The sequence below is a fragment of the Lynx rufus genome, unplaced genomic scaffold (assembly GCF_022079265.1).
Source record: "Lynx rufus isolate CCGP_SWC_20201006 ecotype Redwood Valley unplaced genomic scaffold, mLynRuf1.p SCAF_9, whole genome shotgun sequence".
In the NCBI taxonomy this organism is placed as follows: Eukaryota; Metazoa; Chordata; class Mammalia; order Carnivora; family Felidae; genus Lynx; species Lynx rufus.
Window position 1 is genome coordinate 39,392,784 of NW_025814897.1, and position 16,865 is coordinate 39,409,648.

At 38.7% G+C, this 16,865-nt stretch overlaps 1 protein-coding gene across 4 annotated transcripts in view; it reads left to right on the plus strand.

The window, feature by feature from the left end:
• MRE11 (MRE11 homolog, double strand break repair nuclease) overlaps positions 1-16,865 on the plus strand; it is a 75,563-nt gene that overhangs the window by 15,490 nt on the left and 43,208 nt on the right. For all 4 annotated transcript variants that reach the window (XM_047071016.1, XM_047071017.1, XM_047071015.1 and 1 more), the window contains 7 exons: positions 555-642; positions 1,429-1,570; positions 5,074-5,188; positions 9,789-9,974; positions 10,866-11,037; positions 12,280-12,360; positions 16,282-16,408. In XM_047071016.1, coding sequence (XP_046926972.1) covers positions 555-642; positions 1,429-1,570; positions 5,074-5,188; positions 9,789-9,974; positions 10,866-11,037; positions 12,280-12,360; positions 16,282-16,408 — 911 coding nt within the window. The remainder of the gene's footprint in view (positions 1-554; positions 643-1,428; positions 1,571-5,073; positions 5,189-9,788; positions 9,975-10,865; positions 11,038-12,279; positions 12,361-16,281; positions 16,409-16,865) is intronic.

The window sequence follows — 16,865 nt, forward strand, 5'->3', positions numbered from 1 at the left end:
CAGAGAGAGAGAGAGAATCACAAATGGGCTCCACACTGTCAGAGCAGAGCCTGATGCGGGCTCAAAATCACAAACAGAGAGATCATGACCTGAGCCAAAACCAAGAGTCAGACACTCAACCAGCTGAGCCATCCAGGAGCCCCGTGGGTGGGAGACTTAAATTGCACAAGTAGTAAGTGATAGAGCTGGAATTTTGAATCTTGGATTCCAAAATGGATGTGTTTCCTCCCCTCTCTCTTCTTATACAAAGGCCTTTAAAAATTTGAAAGCCTCTTTACTTGCCATTAGTCAGATATCCTTCTCTTTCGTACAATTCACAAGCACCATATACTACAGTGTTTTCTTTAAAGTGTAGTACTTTGAAGCACTTCAAACTTGGAATGAATTGTTGCCTGTCATTGTATTTCTTTAAAGCTCCAAACTAGTGGTCTTCTGCCAACTTATCCAGTTTGCCCATAAATTGTATTAATTTTTTAAAGGAGGGTATTGTGGAAAATAGCTTTTGTCTTTTATGGAAACATTAACTTTGTGTTTTTGTTGTTGTTTTTTTTAAGGTTTCCGTGGGTGAACTACCAAGATGACAATCTCAACATTTCGATTCCAGTGTTCAGTATTCATGGCAATCATGATGATCCCACAGGGGTACTTACTGGGTTCTTCCAGTTTGTTGTCACTTTAGTTTGTGGAAGGCATTCTTGTCCTTTCCAGAAATTTTTCGTCAGTTGGCTCAGAAAGTCAAGTTGACTTTGTATCATTCACATAGTCTTTTATATTGCTTTTTAGATAATTTTTAAAAGTCTGTAATAATAGTTGGTGTATGAGGTGTGCTTTTATTTCATTAGTGCTGAGGTTGACAATAAGTAACTCGAAGTAAGGATAAATACCTAACATTTGTATGAAGCTTTACAGTTTACCTGGTGCTTTTGTGTCTCTCATTTCAAAATTTCACCTGTAGAAAACGATTTTTCATGGACAGTTCGAAATCTAAATTAGATCGTCTTATTACCTGTTTGATATGGAAGGACCTTATAAAGGTCCTACACTTGAAATATCTTTTTGTTTTATCTGATCATGAACACCATAAATCACTACTTACCTAGTTTTCTTCCCCCCATGGCTTAAGAGGTCAGCTTAATATTACAAAGCACTCATTTCATGGCTGGTTTTTATTTTTTGGTGGCCGGGACATCCTAAGTTTTGATGAAATGTTAACATGGCATTTAGCATGTGGTTCCAGGTGCAGTAGGTCATTTGTAATTGAAGAAACATAGCAAATACTTTCACTATTGTAATTTTATTTTGAGAAGACACTGTCCTGATCTATGTTTTAGTAAGTGGTATATGGAATATACTTTTAATAGGTAATATGATGGAGATTACTTATTTTTAGATATATACATTAATATTCTTTGAAAACATTCTACGTAGGCAGATGCCCTGTGTGCCCTGGACATACTAAGCTGTGCTGGATTTGTAAATCACTTTGGACGTTCAGTGTCTGTGGAGAAGATAGACATTAGTCCAGTTTTGCTCCAAAAAGGAAGCTCCAAAATTGCTTTATATGGCTTAGGTAAGATGGTTTTATTTTACTGTTTATGACAATACATAATTGTTTAAGCAACTGGGAAATCACATTCTGGAATGAACTTTCTTGCTGTTTGGGAAAGAGTGAGGCAAATCTAATTATTCCTTATGTGTGACCATAAAAAATGATAGAAGGTTTTAGTAGAATTTTTTAGTGTTTAGTAAGACCATTAGCCCATGATACTTCTTTCATTGGAGGTTTTGATTTAAAAAAATGTTTTCTTTTACTATCTATTGTTTATTTTTTCTTTCTTTTAGACTCAGATATAGAATCCTGAATGTTAGAATTGTAGAGTAATTAGAAAAACTGCATTTTAGGGGTGCCTGGGTAGCTCATTTGTTTAAGTGGCCGACTCTTGATTTTGGCTCAGGTCATGATCTCACAGTTCATGAATTCGAGCCCCACCAAAGCTGTGAGTGCAGAGCCTGCTTTGATCCTCGGTCTCCTTCTCTCTGCCTCTCTCCCCTCACGCTCATTCTCTGTCTCTCAAAAATAAACAAACATTAAGAAAAAGAAAAACTGCATTTTGGTATCTTGGAAGTCTTTGAAATGTCTGAAGCTTCGCTGTCTAGTACAGTAAGTACCAGCCTCAGGTAGATATGGAGCACTTGAAATGGGGCTGGTCTGCGTTGAGGTATGCTATAAATACAAAAATCACATCAGATTTCAAAGACTTAGAAAAAAAAGTAAAGTACCTTATTAATATACTAGGTTAAATAAAATACATTAAAATTAATTTTACCTGTCTCTTTTTACTTGTTTTAATGTGGTTACTAGAAAATTTTAAATTCTGTATTTGGCCTGCTTTAGTGGCTCACATTATGTTTTTGTTAGTGCTAGTTCAGATCTGTCATCTATAATGCTCAGAAAATTTGCTTTATCAACTTGACTGTCCTCAATTTATTTAGTGTCCAGTAGGTAAAAAAAAAAAAAAAAAAGCCTTTTTGCTAGGCTTGTAGCCATATGAACAAAAGATCAAAGAATATTTTTAGACTGCATTCAAAGTCTATTTGTTGAGTCTTCCTTGGATTAAGTTCAGGTTGATATTTTGTTTTATGAATGCAATAGCTTTAGTAGTTTTATTGTGTATAGAGTTATAAAAATTATATTCTATGTTAAATCAACCTTAAAGTAGTACCCTGAGAGAAATGAGAAATTTCACACTGTAACCTTTGCATAGTTTTTATTATTTTTTGAGTGATTTTAGTATAATAGAAGCCTTAGAAGACCTTATTTACTTAATTCTCTTCGAATATGTTTTAAAAAGTATAATTATGATGGATGGTTTATTTAAATACTTTCTCTAGGGCGCTTACAGTCTTTGTCCAGTTTTCATAATTTCTAAAAAGTAGAAAAGCATCATGGTTATCTGTAGAGAGATGGAAAATGAGATCAAAGTGTTATGTCTGATTTCCCAGGTGATAGAGCAGGAAGTGAAATACACTTTTTAAAAAGCTACTAACAGGTATTTTAATCACTGCAGTGTTAGGGGTCATATCTGCAGAAAATCATTGATCCTCCTACTTTCAGACTAAGATCCTGTTATGCCTCAGGCACCCCCTGGAATATCCCTCAGTCTCCATTTTCTCCCAGAGTCTCATTCCATCCTGTTCTCTTCTTAACTGGACTACACACACACACACACACACACACACACACCCACCCACCCACCCACCCACATTCTTCTCTCTACACACTAGAACTCTATAGTTAGCAAATTCCCTCCTATCATCAGTTTCTTCTCTGCATGTTACCTCCACTCCGACTTACAGGAAACTAGTCCCTAAGGCTCTGCTTCCCACTCACTTCTCACAGGCTTCTTACAGGTCTTAGGGTGGAGTGTGAGGGATCACTGTTCTCCCTTCTCCCTGCTTGCCATTTCTTTCCTATCTGCGGACACCCTGCCCCCTTGAAGCTAATTGCCAGCTGGCTAGACTGCCCTGTCCTTTCCCTCAAATTTTTCACCTACTTACCTTCAAATTGTGTCTGTGTTCTCAGAGCTTCACCACCTAAGTAGATCAGTCAACCTTCTGATGCCTTGGGCTTTCTATGCCTTGACTATTTTGTTTCCAGTTTATATGTTCTACATTGCACCATCTGTTCCATTGGTCACACTCTAGAAATTCTCTTTAAGAAGCTAGACTTCTAGTTCTTACATTTCTGCATTGTTGGATTTTCTTCCAAGGCCTTCCCTAATGACTGCATAAAGCAGCAACTTGTCCCCTCACTGATACTCGCCACTTAGCATCTTTTGTCCCTTTTACAGTATTTAAAAGTGTAATTTTGTGTGTTTACTTGGTTTTTTTTTGGCTGCTTCCATTAGACTAAGGTGATCCTTTAGGGTACAAGAAGAATTATTTAAAAGTCATTATATTATTAAAAAGCATAATATCTTTATTTAAAAACCATTTATAAGGGGGCTGGGTAAGGACTAGGCATCGGTGGCTCAGTCTGTTAAACGTCTAATTCTTGATTTTGGTTCAGATCATGATCTCACAGTTCATGAGTTTGAGCCCCGCATCAGGCTCTGCACCGACAGTGTGGATTCTGTCCCTGTTTTTCTCTGCCCCTCCCCTGCTCACTCTCTATCTCTCTGTCTCAAAACTAAACATTTTTTTTTTAAGGTTTAAAAAAACCCAATATATAAGATTATTTTTAAATACATTTATTTTTTTATTTCATCCTTTTTAATGTCTGTATTTTATAATGTGTATGTTAGGTCAAAAGTATGTATAATAAAGGGATAGTGGAAAACAATATTATTAGAAATTTTAATAAGAATTTAAGCATAGAAAACTCAAATTTTTATTCTGTATTTTCCAGATTTTGAAGGTATGTATGCCTGACATGGAAAAAAAAATTTTTTTTTCTCCAAAATGTTTGTTTATTGTTGAGAGAGAGAGAGAGCATGGGAGAAAGCGGGCTCTGTGCTGACAGCAGAGAGCCCGATGCGGGGCTGGAACTCATGAACCATGACCTGAGCCGAAACCAAGAGTCAGATGCCCCACTGACTGAGCCACCCAAGCGCCCTGGGAAACATGTTTTTAATACATGTATCTTCTTTTTTTATTTTTTTTTTTAAAAAAAATTTTTTTTTTCAACGTTTATTTTTTTTGGGACAGAGAGAGACAGAGCATGAATGGGGGAGGGGCAGAGAGAGAGGGAGACACAGAATCGGAAACAGGCTCCAGGCTCTGAGCCATCAGCCCAGAGCCTGACGCGGGGCTCGAACTCACGGACCGCGAGATCGTGACCTGGCTGAAGTCGGACGCTTAACCGACTGCGCCACCCAGGCGCCGCAATACATGTATCTTCTTAGCAGCTGTCATGTGAGAACCTGGAACATACTCATTTGTAAATAATGATACATTTCAAATGTATCTCTAATAAGAACATGAAATACTTAGAGAAGCACAAAATTTAGAAGTGAAACATTCTTTTTTGAAAACTAAGTAAGAAACCAGTTATTAAAATAACGTCTGTTTCAGGGTCCATTCCAGATGAAAGGCTCTATCGAATGTTTGTCAATAAAAAGGTAACAATGTTGAGACCAAAAGAAGATGAGAACTCTTGGTTTAACTTATTTGTGATTCATCAGAACAGGTAAACGAATTTTTTGAAAAAAACTTCTTTTTAAAATTTTGAGTCAAGTATGGAGGTCCCTTAAATCTCTGTTTCCAAGCTTCCCAGTTTCCATAAAATGTTCCTTATTCTTTGAAAGTTGTCATTAAAGGATCATGCAGAACTTAACTGTGCTTCGTATGACTGCATTGTGAAATCGGTTCCAATATATATTATCTGTAAAGAATATGACATGTGCAAGAACAACCATAAAATCAAATAATCTTAAATTCAAGTAGAACACTACCAGTGCATTATCCCATGCCCTTCTCTGACCCCGTATCTTTCCACATACTCCAAAAGGAAGCACTATTTTTAATTTGTATTTAATCAAATCCATTGCTTTTCCTTATTGTTTAATTGTGTGTATCTGTCCACAATGAGTATTTTATTTGGTTTGGTGTAACTGGAGCCCTGCTGTATATTTTGCAGCTGGCTTAGTGTGTTACACATTACATTACTAAGATTCATCCATTTTGATGCTTAAAAGTGTAATTAATTTTCACTGGTATGTACACTTCTACTTTTTCACGTGTTAGTGAATATTCTGTGTTACTTCCAGAGTCTTGCTTTCTTAAACCTTTTTGTTATGACTACTCTTACATGCATCTCCTGGTGCATGTATGCAAGTGTTTTTCTGGAATATATTAAATATAGCTAGATCAGTTTTCTTTTGCTAGTATTTTGAAGAAGTTTAATCTGTTGGTAGGGTGCAGGATTGATGGAAAGGAAGGAAGACTTGATGCAAGGCTTATTATGTGACCACAGATCAAATAGTGTAAAATGATGGTAGTGATGGGCGTGAAGACGATGTGGAAGGGACAGACCTGAGAAGTTATCAAGGAAGAATCCAAAGGGATTTGGGCCTGATTGTGTAATTTATTACTTACTGAACAGGTATTTATTGAGTGCAGGATCCCTGGCACTTGAACCCACTAAGTTCTCAGTGAAAGGAGGGCTTTAGGAGGCAGCCTTGCGTTGCCTTATGTACATTCTGAAAGAAACAGCTTTGAAGGAGGAGCAGGCCAGAGCTGTAGTAAGTGTGGTCTCCGTAGAACTTTGCACCACTTGGGAGTGTGCTCCTTCTCTTGCTTAGGGTTTCCCAGTTCTGCTACACTTTCTACTTTCCCAAAGTAGGGAAAAATCGGAAGGAGAAATCATAAGTGATTGATTCCAAGAGCTGCAATCAGAATGTGAGATGGAATGGCAGCGTTGGGATTGGTAATGGCCAGTTGCTGGTGATGTTCACAGTGATCATTTGATGAAGGTGGTCTGCTCCAGGTTTCACCATTGTCAAGGTCCCATTTTCCATTCTGTAATTAATAGTTTGGTAAAAATACTTTGAGGCTGTGTGAATATCCTGTTTTGCCTTAAAATTTTGCCCGCTAATTCTAGCATCCATTGGTGAATCTTGTTTCTAGCAATGCATACTATGATGTGTTATTTTTTAATTCCCCTCATTCTGTCTGCATTTATTCATTGTAAGTCTTCTGTAAGGAAAATTTGTTGCTTCTCGTTTATTCGTTTTTTTATTTATGTTGTTATGGACTCAAGGGTATTTATTTTATCCTTTGAGTTATAATCCAGTACTATCCAGTTTTTTTGTTGTTGCTCAAATTCTTCCAGCTTTGACCATTGGGAGTTTTTTTATATTAGCTTCTGTGTCCTTTCAGCATGCCTTCTTCTTTCTTTATGCATTTATGTATTATTTAATCTTCCTTAACTTCCTTAACTTTAAACTTCCTTAACTAATAAGTACATTTACTTATTTTTTACTACCACAAGATGCTTCTGCCTCATCTTGTGTTTTTCTGCCCTAGCCCTGGAATCAACCACTTCTCCAAGGAGCCCTGATTGCTTTTATTGGAGAAGAGTATTTAGAAACCCAGATATGGCCACTAGGTGTGCTTACTGCTACTGGGGCTGTCTTAGCCCTCAGTAATCAGAGTTAAGGAAATATGTGTATATGTCCTAACCCATGCATACACATCTATATTTGTGTATTGACATATGTGTTACACACACACACACACACACACACACACACAAACACAAGCATGAATTCATACTTACTCTAATCCAGCCCTATAGGGTTCATTTTTGTCTTCTCCCTTTTCTTTTTTTTTTCTTTTTCTTTTAGAGAGAGAGAGAGAGTTTGAACAGGGGAGAGGGGTAGAGGGAGAGAGAGAATCTTAAGCAGACTCCATGCCCAGCACAGACACCGAAATGGGGCTCAGTTCCACAACCCTGGGATCAAGACCTGAGCTGAAATCAAGAGTCAGATGATCAACTGACTGAGCCACCCAGGTGCCCCATTTTTTTAATTTTTCTTTTCTTTTCTTTTTTATTTTAGAGAGAGAGTGGGAGCAGGGCAGAGGGGCAGAGGGAGTGTCTTCTCCCTTTTCTTATTTGGGAGTTCTTTCTCTAACAGAAACCTGGATCATTTTATCTATAGTATATTTACTTATTTTTTCAATCTTGGTTGACATATAAGGTAATTTTTTAAAATTGCTGACCTGTACCCCTGTGAGAAACAAATTTACCAACTAGTATACAGTGTTTATGTAAGTGATTTTTGTTTTTAGCCTCACTATATCTAGTCAAAACACCACCTCTAGGGGCAACTGGGAGGCTTAGTCAGTTAAGTGTCTGACTTTGGCTCAGGTCACGATCTCCTGGTTTGTAAGTTTAAGCTCCACATCAGGCTCTCTGCTGACAGCACACAGCCCTCTTCGGATCCTCTGTCCCTCCCTTGCTAGTGTTCTTTCTCTCTGTCTCTCTTTCAAAATAAACTTTAGGGACACAAACAAAGAAAACACCACCTCCAAGGTTACTTAGGCCAGCTCCTTTTTCTCCCTCTCACTTTAACATAACTGTGCAATTCTTTTGTAGTACTGTTAGATGCATTTGTCACCCTCTGCATTCTTAAGTACTTCATTGTTTTCTAGAGAGCACTAGTCCACGTGCAAGCCAGGGAGGAATTGAGAGAGTATCTTAAGCAGGCTCCAAGCCCAGCATGAGGCCAGACGCAGGGCTTAATCTCACAACTGTGAGATCATGACTTTATTTCCCATTTGTTTCTATACTTGGGCCTGTTGGTTTTTCTGGCTGTGAAAGAAGGAAAGCAGAAGAGCACTTTGTCATGTAATATATTTCCACAAGGCTGTTTTGATCGACTTCTAAGTCAAAAGTCAGATGGAAGTCACAGAGTCAGCCCACAGGCATAATCTTCCCTCTGTATGCAAGAGTTGGTGCTCTGTGAAGGCACGATTGTATCATACAATATTTGAGTTATGCTTTGTTTCTTCAGTAACTGATAATGTTCCCTAGATGTGTGTTTTTTACACAAAAACATTCTTAGATATACAAGCCTGCTGCTGCTCTGATTTCCCTTCCTGCTTTTCATTCTGCTCAGCCACTCCCCCCTCCCTGCAGTCCTTAAACTCACTGAACACATTCCCACCTCGATACCTCTGTCATGTGCTCTGTGACTCTCTGCCCAGGACTCAGCCCTCTCCCGAGGGCTTTCTTCCCTCGCTTACAGTTTTGTTTTGTTTTTTTTTCGTTCCTCTTACACTTGATCCCTCATCACAGTTCTCTGCCCTTGTGTCACCTGGCTAAGTGGCCTGTCCTGACCACCTTGCACATAGTAGCATTCCTGTTGTGTGTCACTTTTCCCTTTTTCTTTACAGCACTTAGCACTACCTGACAAATTATACGTGCGTACGTAAGCACATACACATACATACTATGTTATTGCTTGTTTCACTAGCGCAAGGACTTTGTTCACTGCTGTTGTCTTCGGTATCTAGAAGAGATCTGGAACACTAGGCACGTAGTAGGCACACAGTAAATACTTGTTGAATGAGTGAGTTTTCGATTTGCCTTAAGCGAATGCTGGGTTGAAGTATTTGAACACTTTTACTTAAATTCCCAATGATGAAGTCAGTATTTGGGAAAACTTTCTTCTGGTCTTTCCTCTCTTTGGGTGTTTACATATCTCTTAATAAAGGCAACTAATCTAGGTATAAAACCAGAGTCTGCAAAAATCTTCATACAATATCATTTAATAATATTTATTATGAAATTTATTTATAAATTCATCTCTTAAGTAAGACAAACTTTCTTACATCCATTATTATGAGTGAACAAAACATGCTAAAAAATGACTGGACATTTTTAGAGATTTGTTTTTTATTTTACAAAGTTTAGATTTAATTCACTTTATTTTCTGATTACATATGTACATAATCAAACCAACTTACCGTTTTCATTATTGAGAGAGCTCATGCTTTTCTGACTTTCCCTCTGTAAAGCCTTTCGTGATCTGCCTCTCAGTGTGGAACTGACCCTCTCTCTTTTGTGGCGCCTACTTGTCTGTGCCCTGCAAGTTTGTAAACCTTTTGAGGGCAGGAATTAGGTATTATGTTTGCATCCCTAATCTCTTGAGTAGTTTTTGGCACATAGAAGAGACATAACAAGGCTTTGATGAATGGAGAAAGAAAGATCTGTGTAGATTTACTTAATGTGAAGTGTCTCTGTATCTCTGGACATTTATTTATTTTTAAAAATCTTGGTATAGGAGTAAACACGGAAATACTAACTTCATTCCAGAACAATTTTTGGATGACTTCATTGATCTTGTTATCTGGGGCCATGAACATGAGTGTAAAATAGCTCCAACCAAAAATGAACAACAGCTCTTTTATGTATCACAACCTGGAAGTTCAGTGGTTACTTCTCTTTCCCCAGGAGAGGCTGTAAAGAAGTAAGTAATGGTTATATTTTCCAAATCAATTCAAATAAAAAAAATACCTGCTATAATACTATCATCATTTAATAGTTCAAGATAGTGATGGTTATCTATATGATAGATTTCTTCACAAAGATTCACCATTCAGTGTAGTCTTACTGTTTTCCCAGCTCTTAAGCTGTGTTCAACAAGAGAGCCTCCCAATGGTGTTAATGATTTTGCAGCTTATTAGGCATATTCAGGGCTAATAGTTTTACTAATTAAATTTCAAGTTAAAGTGCTATGATGATGATTACTAATTTCCCAAAGTCCATTTATAAACAAATTTACCTAACACCATTTAATTAAGATTTTTTTGGTTATAAGTGGAATATTATAGCACATCTCATTTCTTTTAGTTCTTTAGTTATATGCTAAAGTAGTTAACACTGATTAAGCCCAATTTTTATGATGGATTCCACCACTTGAATCCACTCAGATTTTGATTGTTAAGATGGTAATAGTAGGTTTAAAGAATATGGTGGTAGGATATATGGGTTTTTTTCTTCATACTTCTGCTAGTTCATTTTATGTATGTATGTGTACTTATATACACAGATGTAATACATATATATACCACTATCATAATCCTGGTAACATTTTGTTTGATCTACTGTCTGTCTGTCTTCCCTCACTAAACTATATTTGTTCAGACAGGAGGGATGACTGGATTTTATTCTGGGGAAGAAGGATGTTTAGCATTTGTCCTGTGATAACAGCATTAAGTTGCTAAAAAAAATTTTTTTAAAAGTATGATTTTATAAAGAAATATTTTGGAGAAACTTAGAAATATGGTAGTTTTAATGTGCACATTTTCCTGAGAAAATTTACAGCGTGACAAGGCTTTCGATTCCCTCCTCATTTCAGGCATGTTGGTTTGCTGCGCGTTAAGGGAAGGAAGATGAATATGCAGAAAATTCCTCTCCACACGGTGCGGCAGTTTTTTATGGAAGATATTGTTCTGGCCGATCATCCAGACATTTTTAACCCAGATAATCCCAAAGTAACCCAGGCCATACAAAGCTTCTGTTTGGAGAAGGTAATTTCCCTGGATAAAGGTCAATGAGATGTGCTTTGGTTGAAGGTTATTGACAATTAATTAAATGCTTCAGTGGAGATGGGGAAGTCGCCATATTGGTAACATTCTCAGGAAGCCTGCAAGAGACGACTGTTGTTCCATGAATGAGTTTAGTTGTATCAAGGACTTTTTTTTTCTAGGCTCTGAGATGGAAGACTGTTACATGTAGGACAAACTCTGTTTAATTAAACCCCCTCCCAGTTCCATTCCTCCTTCTCAAAAACAAACACTTAATTTTTTCTTTTAATTCTGACTGGATAACTTGTGCATTTCATTTATGACAGGAGGCAGTGGCTTTGATTGGGGAATTGGGGGGGTGGGGCGGGGACCATGGAGGATGAAGAGAGCCTTAGCATCTCATCTCATCTCATTCTACCCTGAAAGCTACCCCAAATGAAATCTTGAAGTGTGTTTGCTCTGTGTCTTGTAGCTTCAGCAGAAGTACCATACCTCACCTACCAAGCAGATTGCCACCCCTGGACCTCTGAGACATTCTAGAGCCACTGCAGAAGTGGTTGGAATGCATTTAATAATCTGTAAATTGACAGCTTAATGACATTAATTGTGGGTACGAAGTTCTTACAATTATCACTGGTATCCATTGGCTGCTTATATATTCTGGGCACTGGTGACAGCATTTTCCGTTTAATCCACTCAACAATGCTGTAGGTGGGTAGATTGTGCCATCCGCATTTTATAGAAAGAGGAACTGAACTTTAGGTGGAATAACTTGCCCAGTGGCACAGCATTCCTGGCAGCATGTAACTGCCATAGCTGAAAAACTGCAGAGTATGCTGGATTCGGGAGGATTCAGTCTAAAAACTCCCATCAGGACTGCAGTTTCTGTCTGCTTCCGTGTTTGGTCCCACGACACCCCCTCTGTAGGTAGCTGTCTTACGCTTCACTCTGAAGAGGTGGGCGTGTCCATGCGGTGGCCCACAGACTCACAGTGTCCCTACAGCCGAAAGAGCCTGGTTTTCCCAGTGGTTCTGTTGGACTCGGGTCGTGGATGTGTCCCTGGGAGGTGGAAGACAGATTGATTGGTCAGGCCTACGTCAGGTCTGTCAGCCGAGACATCTTAGACTGAGTAATTCTCTGTTGTGGGAGGTTGCACTGTAGGGATTTCAGCAATATCTCTGACCTCGACCTGCTAGATGCCAGTAGTCCCTTTGCCCCAAGTCATGACTGTATTTTTATTTTGAGATTAAAGAAATGCTTGAAAATGCTGAGCGAGAACGTCTGGGAAACTCTCGACAGCCAGAGAAGCCTCTCATACGACTTCGAGTAAGTCCTACTTAGATAAATTAAACTTTATTTTAATTAGTAAGAAGGATATGTATAATAATAGCAATCACCAGCTTGCACCAGAAATAATAAAGGTACCAGGATTTGATTTAATCATAGTTTGATTCTGATAGGTTTGATACTTGTTTCCTTTTCTAAATAATCTGTTCTATTTAATAGGTTGGCTGAGATCTCTGCCTTTATCTTCTACTATCTCCCTCTTTATCCTCCATCCCAGACACCGCGGCCTCCCTGCTGTCCCCTACTCTAACATACTACCCTTCTCTACGTCTGCTCAGTGAGGCCCCCCCAAATGAGATGGCACCCCCATACCTTCTCACCAGCACTCCTGATTTCCCTTACTCTGGTCTCCTTGTCCTTTGTTTACCACAATACATCCTCCTAACCTACTGTATACAGTGTAATTATTTTGATTATTAACGTGTCCTCAGCCCTCAGCTACAAAGCTGTAAGCTCCATGAAAGCGTGCAACTTTGTGGATTTTGTTACCTCATGTGTCCAAAGATCTCCAAACAGTTCTGGCATACAGCAAGTGCTTGATAAATACGATGAAAGAATAAGTATTTGAAAGGATTAAACAATTCTAAGAAATTGAAATGCTTCCTATGCCTGTAAAGCTACTGCCGTTTTCTATCATATAAACAAAGTAACAACTCTTTTTTTTTTTTCTGTCCCTGTGCCTTTCCCTTCAGCTAGCTCTGCCTGTCTTTATTTTCTTCCAAACCCCTCCAAATACATAGCTCTTACTGTGCATCTAACATTCTGTTCCCCAGTCCACTGTAAGCAAGGCTCTCACCCCACCATCTCAGGTGGGAAAGATGACCTTCAGTTGTCAAAGCCAGTAGATTGTTTTCATCTGACTGAATCACTGTGGCATTCTCTCCGAGTTATGTTTGACCCATCCTCTCTCTGAGCTTCCATTTCAGCCTAGGCATGTGGCTTTAATGACCACCTATGGAGTGATGATTCCCAAATCTTTACCTCTAGCTTAAACCTCCTTGTTGAGGTCCGTGAGCCCCCCTAAACCCAGGTACTCAAGGAATAATCACAACAGCAGCACTACATCACCTGGGAAATTCTTAAAAATGCAGAATCTCAAGCCTTACATCAGACCCACTGAATTGCATTTTTTTTTTTAATTTTTTTTTTTTCAACGTTTATTTATTTTTGCGACAGAGAGAGACAGAGCATGAATGGGGGAGGGGCAGAGAGAGAGGGAGACACAGAATCGGAAACAGGCTCCAGGCTCTGAGCCATCAGCCCAGAGCCTGATGCGGGGCTCGAACTCACGGACCGCGAGATCGTGACCTGGCTGAAGTCGGACGCTTAACCGACTGCGCCACCCAGGCGCCCCCTGAATTGCATTTTTTAAAGATTTTATTTTTTTATGTGAATCTCTACCCCCAGTGTGGGGCTCGAACTCATGACCCCAAGATCAAGGGTCGCATGTTTTGCCAACTGATCCAGCCAGGTGCCGCTGAATTGCGTTTTAATAAGATCACCAAGAGATTTGTATGCACGTTAAAATTTGAGAAACTCTGGGATGTAGAGTGTGAAGGTAAAGAGAGAACAGTCGAAGCCAGAATGCCTGGGTTCAGGCATGTATGGGTTCAAACCAGTATATGACCTAGGTTTGTACCTCATAGATTCGCAAAATTTAAATGAATTACATATTGACCTTTGCACAGGAAGTAATCTGGTGCCTTCTATTCCATTGTCATTGCTGAGATCGAGCCTTCATCCTCTCTTATCTGGCCTGTAACTGCAGCCTCCTACCTGACTCTGCCATTAGTTTTCCCCCTCTCTCCACCTCTAGTCTATTCACACTAATGCCAAAATCATCCTTGTAAAACACAGTCTTGCATGTCTTTCCTGCTGAAAGGGACTTAATGGTCCCCTAGTGCTAACAGGAAGAAGTCTACACTCTTGCATGGCATTGAAGGGTTTATATGACCTGGTCAAAACCAGACTCTTTGGCTTCTTCCTCCCTTTTCTGCCAGAACCTTCTAAGCTCCAGCCATATTAGGTTAAAAGTTGCCGTTCCCTGGGTCCAGTAGAGTTTATTTTCCTCTTTCATACGTTTGTCCCTGCTGATCCTGCTGTGTGGAGTGTGCTGCTCTCCTTCCATAGCATTTCTTTCAACATCCACTTAAAGTTTCCCCTCTTCTAGGAGCCTTTCTTGACCTCCCTTCAGAAGCAATGCTTCTTCCTTTGTGTCTTCGGTCTGCTTTGTACGTACTTGTTCTAGTACCGTTCACATTCTGCTGGCAGTTATCTACATGTTTGTCTTGCCAGTCAGCTTGTGAATTTCTTGACAACCAAGATTATGCTTTTTTATGGTGATATAAAAATAGGCCCTTAGCAGAGTACCTAGCACACTGTGGACCCCTCAATAAAGTTTGCTTAGTGAACAAGTTTTGTGGCTCTTCAGAGCAGAAGATTACAAATCAGGTTAAGCTGGAGTATAATTGAGAAAGTGTGTGAAGAATTTTGGGGCGACCCTGTAGCATGAGCATTTAGCATTTTCTGCTATATAACATGGACGTGGTAGTGATATAATACATAGTTGCTTTGGGAGAACCACATCGTTCTCTTCGTCAGGTCAGAAGATCGCATGTTTCTCATCTATGTTTGCTGATACCATTAGAACCAGCCAGACTTAAATAGAAAGTTGGCATTCCTTTTCCTAAACGCAGTAAATTCATGAAACAAAATAACAAATATTTTTATGTATGTAATATTCCAAAGTATGTTATATCAACTAGGGGACCCATGTTAATTTTATGACTAAGTGAACAAACACTGGAAGTACATTCTGTTCTGCATGCTGAAGGACACAGTGATGGTAAAATAGAAGAGGTTTTTAATTTATGGGGCTTATGGGAGATGGAGGTATGAGGAGAGACATAAAAAATAGGTAGCAAATAAATGAACAGAATGCCAGCTAGTGCTAAGAGTGATGAAGAGTATAAATTGGGTGGAGGTTAGGGAATAGTTTGGATAGGCCAGCCTTGCAGCACAATGTTGGTTCCCAGAGCCTATTTTTAGAACAGCTAGTTTAGGGAAATGATTATTTCTCTTGGAAAAAGATGTATGTATTTCTCTTTGTGAAAGTATGACCATAAACTTGTTAACTTAGAGCCTGCCTGGAGAGTGACTGTTGTAAACAGATACTGTGTTTTAAAGGTAATCATTTCTCAAAGCTAACACATTTGATTCTGTTTCTGCATGGATCTTCCCGGCATTTATTCCTCAGTGTGAGAGTATATCCCTGAGATGATAGCAATTCACTAATGCATCTAGGGCCAGCCTTTTATTTCAGTGGAGAATTTTCTTTCTGTTTTGAAAGTTTAAATACTCCTGTTTAGGGGCGCCTGGGTGGCTCAGTCGGTTAAGCAGCCGACTTCGGCTCAGTTCATGATCTCGCAGTCCGTGAGTTTGAGCTCTGTGTCAGGCTCTGTGCTGATAGGTCAGAGCCTGGAGCCTGTTTCAGATTCTGTGTCCCTCTCTCTGCCCCTCCCCCGTTCATGCTCTGTCTCTCTCTGTCTCAAAAATAAATAAACGTTAAAAAAAAAAAAATTAAATATTCCTGTTTAGAAACTTCCCCTTCTTTCCAGATGGTACTCCTGGTGCCCAGGCTCTCAGTGTTATCCTGGGGAGAGTAACTCCTTCAGATCTTGTGGGAATTCTTGCTGTATCTTGATTCCGTCAAGCAAAGTGTCTTGTGTAAGCTTAGAAACCTTTGAAGCTTTATTTCCTCAGTAGAATAAAAGGTGTAACACCATCATGATCTTTTAACATGAATTATAGAACGTTAACTTACTATCTTAAAAGCAGCAACATAAATAATGGAATTGGTAAACTGTTTCCAGGCCTTCATAGCTTGCTTTGTATTTCCAGGTGGACTATAGTGGAGGTTTTGAACCTTTCAGTGTTCTTCGCTTTAGCCAGAAATTTGTGGATCGGGTAGCTAACCCAAAAGATGTTATCCATTTTTTCAGGCACAGAGAACAAAAGGAAAACACAGGTAAGCCAGTTACCTTTACAGATTAAAAAAATGCTTTTTATAGGATGTGTAAAAATCAGGTTTTAGTAAAAGAAATATAAACTAATGGAAATGTTTTTGTGATTATTTCTCATATCTTGGGCAAGCTGATACTGGAATAATTAAATCTCGTCTTCTAAACATTAGATAGCCATCATTTTTAAACCTGTGGATATTAATAAAGAAAGGGACATTTTCTCTGCAGACATAGTTTGTGAATATAGTGCTAACAGTACACACAGACTTTAGAGATTTATTGCTCAAAGTATACATTATTGACTATACATTGTTAATGTTTAGAGAATATACTCATTTTACGCAAGTATTTCAACTTTTGAGTATACAGGATTTAGGACAACTCGAGTCTTGGAATAAGAGGTGTTTGATGTCTCTGATGACCACATAATTAAGTTCCAATTAAATTTCATAAAAACTAATT